General features: G+C 52.6%; 6 protein-coding genes across 6 annotated transcripts; 2 read left to right on the forward strand and 4 right to left on the reverse strand.

The window, feature by feature from the left end:
* Nucleotides 1-593: 593 nt before the first annotated feature.
* Nucleotides 594-2,880, forward strand: A1O3_00950 (uncharacterized protein; the record flags this gene model as incomplete). The annotated part of the gene is made up of 6 exons (XM_007731100.1): nt 594-742; nt 832-1,036; nt 1,168-1,302; nt 1,410-1,522; nt 1,699-1,881; nt 2,058-2,880. The coding sequence occupies 6 exons, from the start codon at nt 594-596 to the stop codon at nt 2,878-2,880; spliced, it is 1,608 nt and encodes a 535-aa protein (XP_007729290.1).
* Nucleotides 2,881-3,601: 721 nt separating this feature from the next.
* Nucleotides 3,602-4,572, forward strand: A1O3_00951 (uncharacterized protein; the record flags this gene model as incomplete). Its single annotated transcript, XM_007731101.1, has 2 exons — nt 3,602-3,974; nt 4,304-4,572. The coding sequence occupies 2 exons, from the start codon at nt 3,602-3,604 to the stop codon at nt 4,570-4,572; spliced, it is 642 nt and encodes a 213-aa protein (XP_007729291.1).
* A 1,081-nt stretch (nt 4,573-5,653) lies between these two features.
* On the reverse strand, nt 5,654-6,361 carry A1O3_00953 (uncharacterized protein; the record flags this gene model as incomplete). Its single annotated transcript, XM_007731102.1, has 1 exon — nt 5,654-6,361. One exon carries the CDS (start codon nt 6,359-6,361, stop codon nt 5,654-5,656), a length of 708 nt encoding a protein of 235 aa, XP_007729292.1.
* A 209-nt stretch (nt 6,362-6,570) lies between these two features.
* Nucleotides 6,571-7,941, reverse strand: A1O3_00954 (uncharacterized protein; the record flags this gene model as incomplete). Its single annotated transcript, XM_007731103.1, has 1 exon — nt 6,571-7,941. The coding sequence occupies one exon, from the start codon at nt 7,939-7,941 to the stop codon at nt 6,571-6,573; it is 1,371 nt and encodes a 456-aa protein (XP_007729293.1).
* Nucleotides 7,942-8,515: 574 nt separating this feature from the next.
* A1O3_00955 (uncharacterized protein) lies at nt 8,516-10,795 on the reverse strand (the record flags this gene model as incomplete). The annotated part of the gene is made up of 1 exon (XM_007731104.1): nt 8,516-10,795. The coding sequence occupies one exon, from the start codon at nt 10,793-10,795 to the stop codon at nt 8,516-8,518; it is 2,280 nt and encodes a 759-aa protein (XP_007729294.1).
* Nucleotides 10,796-12,249: 1,454 nt separating this feature from the next.
* Nucleotides 12,250-13,317, reverse strand: A1O3_00956 (uncharacterized protein; the record flags this gene model as incomplete). The annotated part of the gene is made up of 1 exon (XM_007731105.1): nt 12,250-13,317. The coding sequence occupies one exon, from the start codon at nt 13,315-13,317 to the stop codon at nt 12,250-12,252; it is 1,068 nt and encodes a 355-aa protein (XP_007729295.1).
* Nucleotides 13,318-13,333: the final 16 nt, after the last annotated feature.

The raw sequence follows: 13,333 nt of genomic DNA on the forward strand, positions 1-13,333 counted from the left end.
TGTTTCACTCGCTTGTCTGTTTCACTCGCTTATCATGCACGTTACTACTTGATCACTTATAGTAGGGAGGCAACTTTAGGTGTACGTGGTGTAGACGTGATGTAGTAGTAGTGTAGACGTGGTGTAGACGTAGTGTAGGCGTGGTGTATGTATAGGCACTATAATAGAGGTAGTAAATTTTAACTATATTAGTACTATATAATTCTAGTTTAGCGTGGGTGCGAAATAAACACCTATAAGTGCGAAATACTTATAGCTAGTTAGTAGAGCTCCTGCTTATAAAGCGCTAGTACTATTATAGATGCCGAGCCTTAGTCCCCGAAGCCGCCGGGAGACTACTATTAGTTGCCTCCGCCATAGGCGTCAAGTTTAGTACTATATATGACATGCTCGAAATCACCTCTTCAGTACTCAGTATGGCGAAGGATGTCGCAATAGAACACGACCATCGGCGATATTCAGATCTAAGGACTTCTACAAGTATACTATATACTACGTAGTACTGAGACTGAGGTGCTGGAGTGATTTCAACCAATTCCAGTCACGACATCCTTTTTGATCACTCTATTGCATCTCACCTCACACCAACGGTCATGGCTGCTGTTGTTGGTCTTAATACTACTACTACTCTCCAGACTAATGGCAGTGGCACCACTCCAAATGGCCAAGCGAACTCGGAGAGCCGCCCGAAGAAAAAACTGCTGCTTAATGCGTTCGATATGAATGGAATTGGACATACGAGGTGAGTTCGATTTCCGAGTCTATAACAGTCTCAGACCTGATCTGATCTGATCGTACCTCTGCTCATCTCTGCTCACTTGCTGTACTCAGTCACGGACAATGGCGGAACCCTGTCGACCGAACCAAGACCAAGAACCGTCTCGACTACTGGATCAACCTGGCCAAATTGTTGGACAGTGGTAGGTTCAACGCTCTCTTCCTCGCCGACAACTTTGGTTCGCACGATGTCTATGGAGGGACACACGCGCCAGCCATCAGAGCCGGGTCGCAATGGCCATTATATGATCCTTTCGTGGTAAGTGTTCTATCACTACTATACTAACATATACGCTACAAGTACAATGTCGGTCCGTGAAAGCGTACAGACTCAATTGAGTAGTACATAGTATATGTACTAGTATGTACTAATCTGCTGTCTGTCCACAGATCATATCAGCCATGGCGGCTGTCACCGAAAACCTTGCGTTTGGGATCACATCCTGCACGACATTTGAACCGCCGTACCTGCTTGCAAAGAGGTTTTCGACCCTCGACCATGTCACCAATGGAAGAATTGCATGGGTAAGCTTGATCCTGACAGACAGCCATAAATGGTGTTGACCTTTGAGTGCTATGTACCATGTACATTATGTATTACGTGTCGGTACTAATCTGCATAACTTTTCTAGAATATCGTGACTTCTTGGTCGGATAACGCAGCTCGGGCTGTTGGTCTGGAGAAACTCCCGGACAAAGACACCCGATACGAAATGGCCGATGAGTACCTGGAGCTCATGTACAAGTAAGTACTATGTAGTACCTATACATATGAACTGGTCAATACTATGTATCCTTGGCCCTTGGGCACGCTTTGTTCAGTTCATGAAACTTGAAAGCGACGGAACTATTTTACTGTGTTGGTACAGTATCCCTCACGAATAAACCACGGCAGCTGATATGGAGCATTGAGATGTATAGGCTTTGGGAAGGCTCATGGGCCGACGATGCTGTGGTGCAGGACGAAGAGATTCCAATCTACAGCGACCCGGACAAGGTGCGCAAGATCGAGCACCACGGCAAATTCTTCAACTGCGTGAGTGCACATCAGGTCGATCCGTCACCGCAGCGGACACCTGTGCTCTTTCAGGCTGGAATGTCACCGTAAGTTTGAACAAGCTCCCTTCCCAGGGTTTCCGACACAGGCACTCCTGAGGATATCACACACAGATGTCGGTTGTCAACGTTGGCCTCGTGGTACCATGTATCTCATACTGTGACGGAAGGCTCCCTTCAACCTAATGTCAGTCAGTACTGACACGATATGAATTCTGTCATAGTGCGGGAATCGCATTCGCCGCCAAACACGCCGAATGCATCTTCGTCGGCGGACCTACGCCTGAATACGTAGGGGCCAAAATCAAAGCGACTCGACAGCTAGCGAAAGAGTTCGGCCGGCAGCCCAGCGACTTGAAATTCTTCCTCGGCATGACCCCGGTCCTGGGCGCGACGGACGAAGAAGCGCGTCAGAAGCTAGCCAGCCATCTCCAGTACCACGATCCCGAAGGCTCATTGGCCCAGAACTCGGGGATCGGCGGCTTCGACCTCAGCAAGTTCCCCCTGGACGAAGAATTCCCGACGGACCCAGACCATTCTCTGCTCAAGGGCCTCGACCACAGGGTGGTGGTGCAACTGACGACCAAGCCCAGGGGCTACGAGAACTCGAAGTGGACGCCGCGGGAGTTTTCCAAAAAGCTGGCCATTGGAGGCGCCAGTGTCTCGGTCGTCGGCAGCAGCAGGACCGTGGCGGATGAGATGGAACGTTGGGTCAACGAGGCCGATGTCGACGGGTTCAATCTCGGCCATGTGGTTGTCCCACAGGCGTGGGAGGACGTGATTGAGTACCTGCTTCCGGAACTGGAACGGCGAGGCTTGTTCGATGGGCCGTCGGTGGGCCATGGTGCAACGGTGAGGGAAAATGTGTATGGGACTCCAGGGAATGCCAAGTTGAGAACCGGCCATCCAGGTCGGAAATGGGCTTTCGATGTCTATCCCGACGGCCATGGCAAGGTGGTCGGGCGTGAAAAGGTGTATGAGTCTGTGCCTGAGGCTGAGGCTGAGCTTGAGCCTAGGCCTGAAGTGAAGGGACCGACCGAAGCCTAGTCTTGGTCCTGGGCGAACTCATGTTTAGAGCCATGTACTACTATGTATATATCTATAGTACTTCGTGCCATCTGGTGGACCGGAGTTAACGGGCGGAAGCTGAACACGGCCACCCAATAGAACTCAACCCAGCTACAAGGCGGCAGGATTTTCCATCCTACTTCCTACTACAGAGTATTGGCGGTACCTACCCAAGGTACTAGTACATTGTATCATGCTGGGAGCCATGATAAAGTCACTTCGCCATCTCCTGTATTAGATGCCAATCGATGTTAATCTCAAGCTTACCCTGTCCACGGCCTGGAGCCAGTGATCTGAGATCGGAGATCTGATCTGCCCGCGGTTCGGCGAACTCCTATTTCCACTCCTGCTCCGCCGGGCGACTGATTGGTCGAGAGGCTTATCTCATTACGAAAGCGAATACGAGAGAGGAGAAGAAAACACGAAACACACAGACAAGGGTGAGAGTGGGGAGTGCACACGTATAATATGAATATAGTGCCGGCCGGCAGCCTTGACACCAACCTTTGGCTCGCACAGCGAACCGAAACGAACAGAAAAAGGGTCTTCCGAGGGAAAGAACTTGAACCTAGGGCTCTCTAGAGAACGAAGTCTCGGGAGACAGGAGACAGGAGACAGGAGACAGGAGACAGGAGACAGAAAACAGGAAACAGGAAACAGGAAACAGGAAACAGGAAACAGGAAACAGGAACAGGAAAAAATGTCACGAGCCCAAGAAATCGCATCGGCCTTACTCGCCACGACGGAAAAGGACATTGTGCCGTTGACGGCGCAGCAAGTGTCGCAGGGCTCCAAGCTCTTCGGGGCCGCGGTGCTGGACCGCGCCTCTCTGACCACGGTCAAGGCGGCGACCAACAACGAGCGCGAGTCGCCCCTCCTGCACGGCGAGATCAACTGCATCCAGGAGTTCTTCAAGTTGCCGCGCGACGGCCGGCCCGAGACCAAGGACTGCATCTTCTTCGCGACGCACGAGCCGTGTTCGCTGTGCCTGAGCGGCATTACCTGGTCCGGCTTCAACGAGGTCTATTACATGTTTACCTACGAGGACAGCCGAGATCTGTTTGCCATCCCGTGTGAGTGGTCCCGGTACCGTACTAGTACTATAGCAAGTGCTATGATATGGTACTAGTACTTGTTGATTCCCATGCATGCATTCCATTAATTGCGTTGATTCGGTTGAACTGATTAGATTGTTTTTGTTGGTTGATTCGGTTGAACTGGTTAGATTGTTGAGTTGGTTGATTCAGTTGAACTAGTTAGATGGTTGTGTTGGTCGATTCGGTTGAACTTGTTGGATTGTTGGCATTGATTCCCAATGGATTGTTGTGTTTGCATTCTCCCCACATTCTTCCCTCAATATGTGTATGGGATAGTCACTTCTAACACCAACCCACCACCATAGATGACATCGACATTCTCAAATCCGTCTATCAGGTCCCTTCGCCGGGAGACACGGAGGACACACTGGCCGCGAAGCCGCTGTACAACCGCACCAACAAGTTCTTCACCGCCCGGTCTCTGGCCGACCTGATCGACTCGGTCGAGGACGACGCGGCCAAGGAGAAACTGAAGGGCGAGCTGCAGCGCGCGAAGAAAATGTATGATGAGCTAAGTGCCGCCTATCAGGAAGGGAAGAAGACTGGCCAGACGACGAGCAGCGTGTTTCGGTGAAGAAGAACAGAAAAAAGAAAAGGAAAGGAAGGGGGAGGAAAAAAGGACGCTCGCCTGAAATGTCGAGATGAGCCGGCGGCTGAAGCCACTGAGTGCACTGCGATCATCGGAATCGAAGAGGGGATCTCATCTCTATACGAGAAATAGGCGTAATGTGTTACGTGCCGAGTTCGGATGGCATACAGGTAGCCTAGAGTCTAGAATAAAGAAGGACGAGATGTTTTCGAGCTGAGTGATTGAGGTATTGGAATGGACTATATCATTGATAATCGATACTGGGAGCCGGGGAGGGGGATTGTTTTTGGTTTTTTTGGTTTTTGGTTTTTGGTTTTGGGTTTTGGGTTTTGGGTTTTTTGTTACATTAAAAAGGCGAAAACAATCAGCAGCTAGGATTCCAACCAAAAAACTAAAAACCAAAAACAATCAGCAGCTAGGATTTTAACAGAAAACCAAAAAACCAAAAAACCAAAAACAATCAGCAGCCAGGATTCCCAAATGGTCACCCACTTCAGTACTAACTAGCCGGCATCGAGCTTAAGTACCGCTGAGCGAACGGGAAGCGCTGATTTCTCGATCCTATGGCCGATTGCGGAAGACAATTCTGTCCTTGTGTGATATAACGGTTGCAGAATGAACGGAAATGGAAAGACATTGAACGACCGGTTTGTTGCCTCTGCGAGCACCAGAATTTATCGGTGCATACCTAAGGTACATATAGTGCCGAGACCCGCACGCTTCATCGAGCTGCCTTCGAAGGTGTAATGCCGAACAGTGAACACAAGGGAGCAAAGAAACAATCTGAAATCCACGAGGAACCATCAAGGCTCTATTTGCTGTAGACAGACGAAAATCCCAACAGATGTCGAGAAAGGAACGTCAAGTCCCGGCCCTATCCTTCATCATCTTAGCTGTCCATACTGGATAGCCCGGTAAGGCCCAACAACAGAATGGTTCCTGGCAGGGACGAAACAGCTGCTTCCATTGTCGAAGGGACTCCGGGTCAGAGTTATCGCAACCGGTCTCTAATCAACACCTTCCGCTTCACCTCCATGTTGCCCCATCCATCAGGCATCCTCTCGACCTATTCTGCATGGAACTCAACGTCCAGTTTGGCGCTGACCTCGATCAGCTGCGGCTCAAAGTCGATACCGCCGCCCAAACTCAAGGCTGGAGACGCGGCCATTTGCATGCGAACCCTCTGCTTGGCCCGACCTGTCGGCTGGGACTCTGGATGGTCCTGGATCTTGACCGGCGTGACGGTGTTACTGCGGCCGATAATCTGCGCGTAGCTCTGTGCTCGTTGGATCGCGCGGCGGAGGGCGTCCATCCTGACTTGGTCCTGCAGCGCGGTTCGCTTCTCCTCGGTCAGTTTCCATGTGACGCCCTTGACCTGGACCAACGGTGTGGAGGAGAGCTGCACCACCATTTGGCCGAGTTTGCCGAAGTCTCGGAACCGGATGTCCAAGTTGGTATTGGTCGTATAGATGTCCTTGCCCGTCCGTCGAGCTAAGCGGCCCTGGTCATCCTCGGCGCGCTCCTCGCGGCTTGACGTGGTTAGGCTCGAGATCGAGAAGAAGCTGACAGGAGCTTCGGGTGAGATGTCTCCATTCTCAAGACGAGGGCAGAGTAGGTCGAGCTCTGCCTGCAGGCTGTTGACCGTATTCACCACGTTCTTGGAGACTGAGTCCTTGTCATATCCAGAGTCGAAGACGCCGACGAGGAGAGTAGCGCGCTCGGCAACCGTGCTGATGGTTGCACAACCTTCGATGTTGATGACTGTGGGGACCATTGTGCACTCTAGACAAACACCCGTATCAATTGACGACCAGGCCTGCTTTCACAAGGTGTGTCGAAGAGACAGAAGTCCGCCTGGGGGATCGATCTATATTTATAGTTACTGTATAGCTGCTACTCCTGAGGCGGGGGCCTGCGGTTGCCTGGAACCCATAACGTTCGACTTGGCTTGGTACTAACGTATTCTGGTAAGACCTCTCGGACTCACAGGGAAGGCCGCGAGCCTGCCATGTATTCTCGGGCGATGTTCTTCTTCACGCGCAGCCTGTCCTTGGTGATCCAATACGGCGGGGGGATCTTGGTTTCACTCAAGTATTGGACATCCCCGCGTACGAGAGACGCAATCGCGGTCGCACAGCCCAGGATTCGAGGCATCCCATGACCCGTGAACCCAGCCGTCACGTAGATGCCTGGCTTTCCAGGCATTTCCCCAACCCAAGGCATCAGATCCGAAGAGTAGCCCATGACGCCAGTCCAGGTATGCGTCACTTTGGCACCGCTATTTTCCCAGCCGTGGAATAACCTTTGCATGTACCCGTCAAAGTAGTTCGCTGCTCCCGGTATCAGTTGTGAGTCATCGGTGTTGTTGTGCCAGTATGCATCATCAAGCAAGACCTTCTGTTTCGCGCCTCCGACGATGATGCTGCCGTCTGTCCGCGAGATTAGGTAGTCATATTCTTGAGGACCGTACCGAATACTGTACGAATTGTTGAGGTGTGGAGCCATTTTCCCCTGCTCGGGCACCGCAATCCTGCACACGATACCCCTTGCTGGAATGATCTTGTCGTTGAACTCAGGCAGCAGTGCGGAAAGATAGGCATTTGCAGCCACGACCACCTTCTTCGTCACGACTTCTCCTCGCGGTGTCTTTACCCTCCATCGGCCGGAGCCGTCGGAGAGATCTGATATTGATAGTACAGGGGTGTTAGTCTGAAGATTCGCCCCCCAGCCCAAGCAACGATGCAAGAGATGCGTCACCATCTTGTACGGCCAGATCGAGGCGGCCGTGTGTGAAAATGCCGCCAGAGCACCCTTGACTCCGGAAACCTGCTCGGCCTTCTTTGGGTCCGAAACAAAATGTAGATCATCTGGGAAGTGATAACCGTTGGCCTTCATGTTCTTGTAGGCTGCAACCGTAGGTCCGGCTACCCGACTGTCCACAAAGACGTCAAGTGCTCGCACCAGTTCAAAGTCGCAATCTATCTGCTCTTTTTCGACCAGTTTCTTGACCTCCATAACCTGCTGTGTCTCAAACTCTGTGAGTGCTTCGGCCGCCCGCGGTCCAAATCTCTTTTCATAGAGGCTTGCGTTGAAGTAGAGGTCTGGCTTGACGTGCCCACCATTGCGCCCCGTGGCTCCCGAGCACACATCCCGCGCTTCAAGAATTACCACTCTAGTTCGCTTGCCATCATCATTTTCCAAGATATGGTAGGCGGTCGCCGCTCCCGAATACCCTGAGCCAACGACCACCACGTCTGCTTCTTGCGGGACAGTCTCCGTGGTTCGATGCTTAGACAGGTCCGACGAGAAGGAGAGCCAGTAGGATGGCATCGGTCTGTCGTGGGGCAACGGCATTTTATAGCGGTCACGAAGGTTTTCAAGGTCCGATGCGTGTCTGATGGTCAGAGACTGTCTTTGCGAGCAGCATTGCTACTCAGGGCGCAGCCTAACGCAAGTCAGCAGAGGACGTGGCCGGAAATGTCCGCCATGGCGACCAGCCCAGAGATATGCTATCTCATGTCGGCTCAGAGGTGGATGGCCGTTCACTTCATCTGCAGCCTAACCGTAGCGGGAATGTTGGAAATGAGAAAGATGGGATGTGGAATATTCATGGGTGAATGGAAAGTTAACTGCCTGCCACCTGCTCTCTAGTGGGACCAAGGCTGCGTTCGGCACGTGACCCAAATTTATGCTGAAAGGCTTAGGCTTCGCGAAGCAAGAGAGACAGACATTGTGGGAGGCATCCATTTTTGGACCATCTACCGTAAGCAGCATTTGCCCGATCTCGCTCAACGCTAGAGACGCGAATAAGACATAAAGAAGATAGTAGCCCATGCTGCTAGCATTGGACATTTATCAAACCCAAATCGGCCCTGAATTCTCCTGCTGGGGTTCGTTCATAGATCCATCGTCCACCCATGCCACCCGTTCATGGCCCATCGCTGCTCATGTCTGACTTGTTGCCGTTGTTCTTCTTTGTCCGACCTAAAAGGCTCGAGCTCCTGCTTGGGCTTTCTTGTGCCATGGTCATGGCTCTAAGTCGCTGAGGTCCGCCCGGTGGGCTGTCAAGAGACGATCCACTGCCCTCGAGCTTCCCAATGCGCGCCGTCAGTATTGTGTTTTCCTTCTGTAGCTCGCCGATTTGTCGCATGTAGATCTCTTGCTCCTTTTTCAATAATTCGAGCTCGGCTCTGGCCTCGTCCCGCTCCCGGGTCAGACGGGCTTTCTCATCTTTGTCGGTTTGCTTCCGCTTCTTCTCCTCCATCTTCTTGGCTTCTTTCTTCTTCTTCTCCTCTAACTTGGCGAGCTCTTTCTGAAACTTCTCCTCTTGTTTCCTCAGTTCTCGTTCGTGTTTGGCTTCGGCCTTCTTTAATGCCTGTTGCTCCTTTTCTGTCTCTTTGCTAGCTTGGCTGTTTATTTTCTCCTTCTGCTGCGCGAATTTTGCTTCCATGGCAGCCTTACGTTCAGCGAGTTTCGCGATCTCCTTGTCATGTTGCTGAAGAAGTTGGTTTTCCGGGGTATTGGACATGGATTTTGAAGACACTGAAGGCGATTCGTCGGAATCAAGATGTGAATCAGCAGAAGCGAAGGACGCGGCCGAAACGGTGGAAGATCCGTCATAGTCTCTACTGCCGCCGCTATCGCCTTCTGGAATATCGACTCTTGACAAGCTGTGCTGTTCATCGGATTGTTCCGCCCCGGGTAGGGGCATTCCCTTTTCGGTTGCATTCGGAAGGTGGTCACGGATGACCTGAGGTGCATACGCGCCAATAGTTGCAGCGACGGCTTCTAATACATGCGAGGGCGACGCGGTGGAGTGCTCTGGGGAAGGGACGTTTCCTTGCTTGGTTGACCCCGTTTGTTCGGCTGCAGTCGCATCGGATGTGGACGGTTGCGGCTGGTCGTCAGCAATGGTCGACAGCCTTCCTTCATGCTCTCTGATTCCAGCAAGAGTGCCATTGGCTTCCCAGCTTGGGAAACTCTCCCGCCGGTGCCCATCAGGCCTCGCACCGGCGGTGTCCAAAGATTCCTCATCATCCTCGCGCTGGCATGCCCAGTCAAGAAACTTCACAGCGTCCGCGCAGATGCTGCCAGGGGTACCTCTTTCAACCATAAACCGCGGCACGCTACCTCCTGGATCACTACGAGTAACCATGATCCATTCGACAGGATTTTGTTCAGGATCATAATGCTCACCCGGATCTTCAGCTTTGCTTGGGCTAGTTGGGACCCCGACTGTGGCGCTTCTCTTTCTGCCTGATGGAGACAATTCCCTGATAGCCGATCCTTGCGTGTCGACTCTTAAATGCTTGTCGTCGTGTTGCTGGGTGTTATGATGAGAAGGGATATCCGCCTTTGCACCGGATGGCGACGATGCTCTGTCATGACTGAGACGTGACAGATCTGTGGAGGATATCGTGGCTTTGAGCTTTCTGGGAACTTCCCGAATGAACTCGACGGATTCGTAATGACCACGGACAAAACCATCCCGAGGTTGCGTCTCTGGGTGGTTGCAGGGTTTGGAAATAATCATGTAATGTCGTGGCGCCAGCTCAGGGACTTTTTGTGCCTCGCCATAGGGCTTGATCGCCCTGGATGAGGTGACGAGAAGTGTGACAAAGTCCCTGGGTGTCGTTGGTCCTGGGAATTGGGCACTGAGCTGGTAGACCTCTATCTTGCCCCGGTTTGGAACCGTAATGTCTTCCACCCGCGTCTCCGCCCCAATGCCTCTGATGTTTCCCTCGCCTGGGGCCCCCTTCACATCCAAGGACGTGGGAAATTCGCGCTCAAATGCCCGCTTGAAGCGACTGAACCCTAGCCCTTCATGCACACTTCTCCTGGCGAACCAGGCCCCTTTCCCATCTTTGCCAGCGAGTTTGTACACAGACAGGCCCAGGGGATTCTCTTTGGGAGAAAGCTTGACCGTCTTTCCCCACTCTTTCTGCAGAGCCGCATATTTGGGGGCAGGCGGAGGACTTCTGGCGGGCGATGGGGCAATCTCCGAGGCGTTGGACGCCACATATCCAGCCGTATGTGCACGATCTCGTTGGAGAGAAGGATCGGGGTCAGGGATAGGTATGGATTCGACGACACATTGGGACTGTTCGAACAAATCTGCCATGAACCGATCAAGCTCATCCGGCTGCTGTGGAATGTCGGAGAAGTTGCAAGGAGCCAGCGCCTTCAAGGCCGAATGAAGGTCGGCCATGATAGGAACGACCTTGCCGCGCCGGTGGCACGAGGCTGGTCCAGTTGAACGGGAAAGTCGCAGCTCTTATGCAGCAGACATGGTGGTGTAGGAGGGGCAATGAGGCGTGTCTAACTGCGGCCGAGAGCAAGACCTGACACTGGGCAATCAATGCAGACCAGAGGAAACACAGGCGCAGGAGGGAACTAAAAAGAGGAATTCGCCAACACCGAGATATCTCATCATGACAGAGCAACTGGCAAGTTATCGTAAGCGGATGGCTAAGGCCTTGGGAGCCTACGGTATCATTGCTAGCAGAAGTTGGTCTCGGAAGTGCAGGGAGCTCGGGAGTTTCTCCAACATCGTCATCATGCACGTCACTGGTTGCTGGTCGGCTACCCCTGCTAATAGTAGTAATAGTAGGTAATATTATCAGTACCTCGGTGAGTACCACCCACAGTGCCTTATAGTAATAGTAATACTGCAGTTTGCATGCCACTCCGCCCAGCCGAGATCTCCAGATCTCATCGTCAGGGGCTGTACAGTGTACACACACACAGCAGAGCACGACAGTGGAAGAAGATGAAGAATGACTGAAAGATAGGTATTTGCATTTGTTTTAGATTATCTTTATTTGTCGGAGCAATTGTCCTCAAGTGCCAGCATCCAATTCCCTTCCACTCAGTGGATCGAGGGCTTCTTCGACACCAGGCCGAAGATATAGGAGATGAACCTATAAACCACACTCTTCATGCTGGGAGCCATAGAAGTCGTGTTGTCGTCGTCGCCCATTCAAGTCACAGACGAGACTGGTGGTCGCCCCCCGCCACAGGCGTGAGACCGACGTGCGTACGACAGCAAGAAGACTGTCTCAGCCTCCCAAGCACATGTTGTGTGGTAAGGCAGCAGGCATTACATGACCAGATGAAATGCCTTGCCACCTCTGCCGTTGTTCATATCAGGTTGTGCCCAGCCAGTGGGCAAAACAACCAGGTACAAACAGGTGGTCACATCTTGTATCGATGAGGACTGGCCTCAGCCGATGTAAGGCATGACAGCCACCTCGGCCTTTCCAAACGGAAATATCAGCATGTATCCCAACCTGCAAACCTGCCGCGAGGCATTCCGATCTTGCGAAATTGTGGGACTGTACCCGACCCAGGGATATCATGTATTTCAACCAGCCGACCTGCCGCTGGAGGATTGCAAAAATCACACGACTAGACAAAAGGAGACATAACAAAACTGACGCTCGCTGAAGTCAATCATACCCCCGTATTATCCCCCCTTGTCCTATATCAATGCAGAGTGGTATCCTTGTGTCGCTAAAAGTCAATAACTCCGTATGCAGATGCCGAAGGTTTTGCTAGCCATGTTGACCGTCTTCTGTCGACCGGTCGACCACGATTTCGTTCTTCAATCGAGCGCCCCGGAATCTGTGCAAATTGCCACTGATCAACGGAACTGGTCGTCCATCACATGGCGGTTGCGTATGGCATCGTATATTCCTGGTATCGATCCCAACCGAACGTGCTCAGGCTTGCAGAAGTACTGCATGGCTGTTGAGCCAACATGCTGGGGAGAGGAAGGGCCTGAAATGACGAGACGGCCGTTGGAGCACTGTAAGCCGGTGCACTGTAGTACTGAGGAGCGCTGTACGCAGCTGAAGAGTAGGGTTGGCTGAAGGAAGGAGTGGGCGATGGCAGTTGTATCTCGTTAACACCCATGCTCGACCACATGTTGTGGCCGGAATCACAGGAAGAGACGGGGCTTGGACTCGAGGGGATAATCTTCCACGGTTCCACGGGGGCGCTCGGGATAGCGTGCAGATGTTGGGATGGCCACCACTGCTCAACGCCCGTAGAGCTGGGCAGGAGAGGAGTAGGCCGAATGACATCCACAATCCTCGGAGGCGGAGGGAGAAGTGGCACGAAGAGGCCCATGATGGAGGCGCGAACATCTTCACTTCTGCCACATAGCAGCTCTCCCGCCCCTCCTTCCTCCATGCCCTCGAGAACGAGTGCGCTCGTGCGAAAGATGAACTTGTTGGCAGCCTGCACAAACTCCTCGTGCAGTTTCTTCAGTTGTTGCTCCTTCTCCGACCAGGTCCAGGTGTTGGCGGCGGTGTCGACGGAGAAGACCTCTTTGTGATACTCGACCAGCGAATCGATGGTGTCTGTCGTCAGCTTGAAGGCGACCTCGTTCTGAGAGACCATGTCGACGTGGACCACGTACGCCTCAATGTGGATTAGTTGGTAATTGAACAAAGCCTCCACCAGCGGGTTCGAGTCTTTTCGCAATTCCGTCTCGGGTGCTTTCGGCACCATGATGGAACACAACGACCAGATGGCGTTGGGCGAGGACAGCGTCTCGGTCAGACACCGGGTGTGTTGAGTGACGCTGTTCAGAGGTCGCTTGACCTTGTTGGTTCGCTTGAGGGTGGCGGTTAACCAGGGCTCGACTTTGGTGTTGAGAACGACATTGCACGTTGATCGCGGCGCAAACGCAGCAGCAGAAGCGGGTAGTAATAGCACCGCCGGCATTATGAGTTATTCTTTT

The sequence above is a fragment of the Capronia epimyces genome (genome assembly GCF_000585565.1).
Source record: "Capronia epimyces CBS 606.96 chromosome Unknown aczIQ-supercont1.1, whole genome shotgun sequence".
Lineage (NCBI taxonomy): Eukaryota > Fungi > Ascomycota > Eurotiomycetes > Chaetothyriales > Herpotrichiellaceae > Capronia > Capronia epimyces.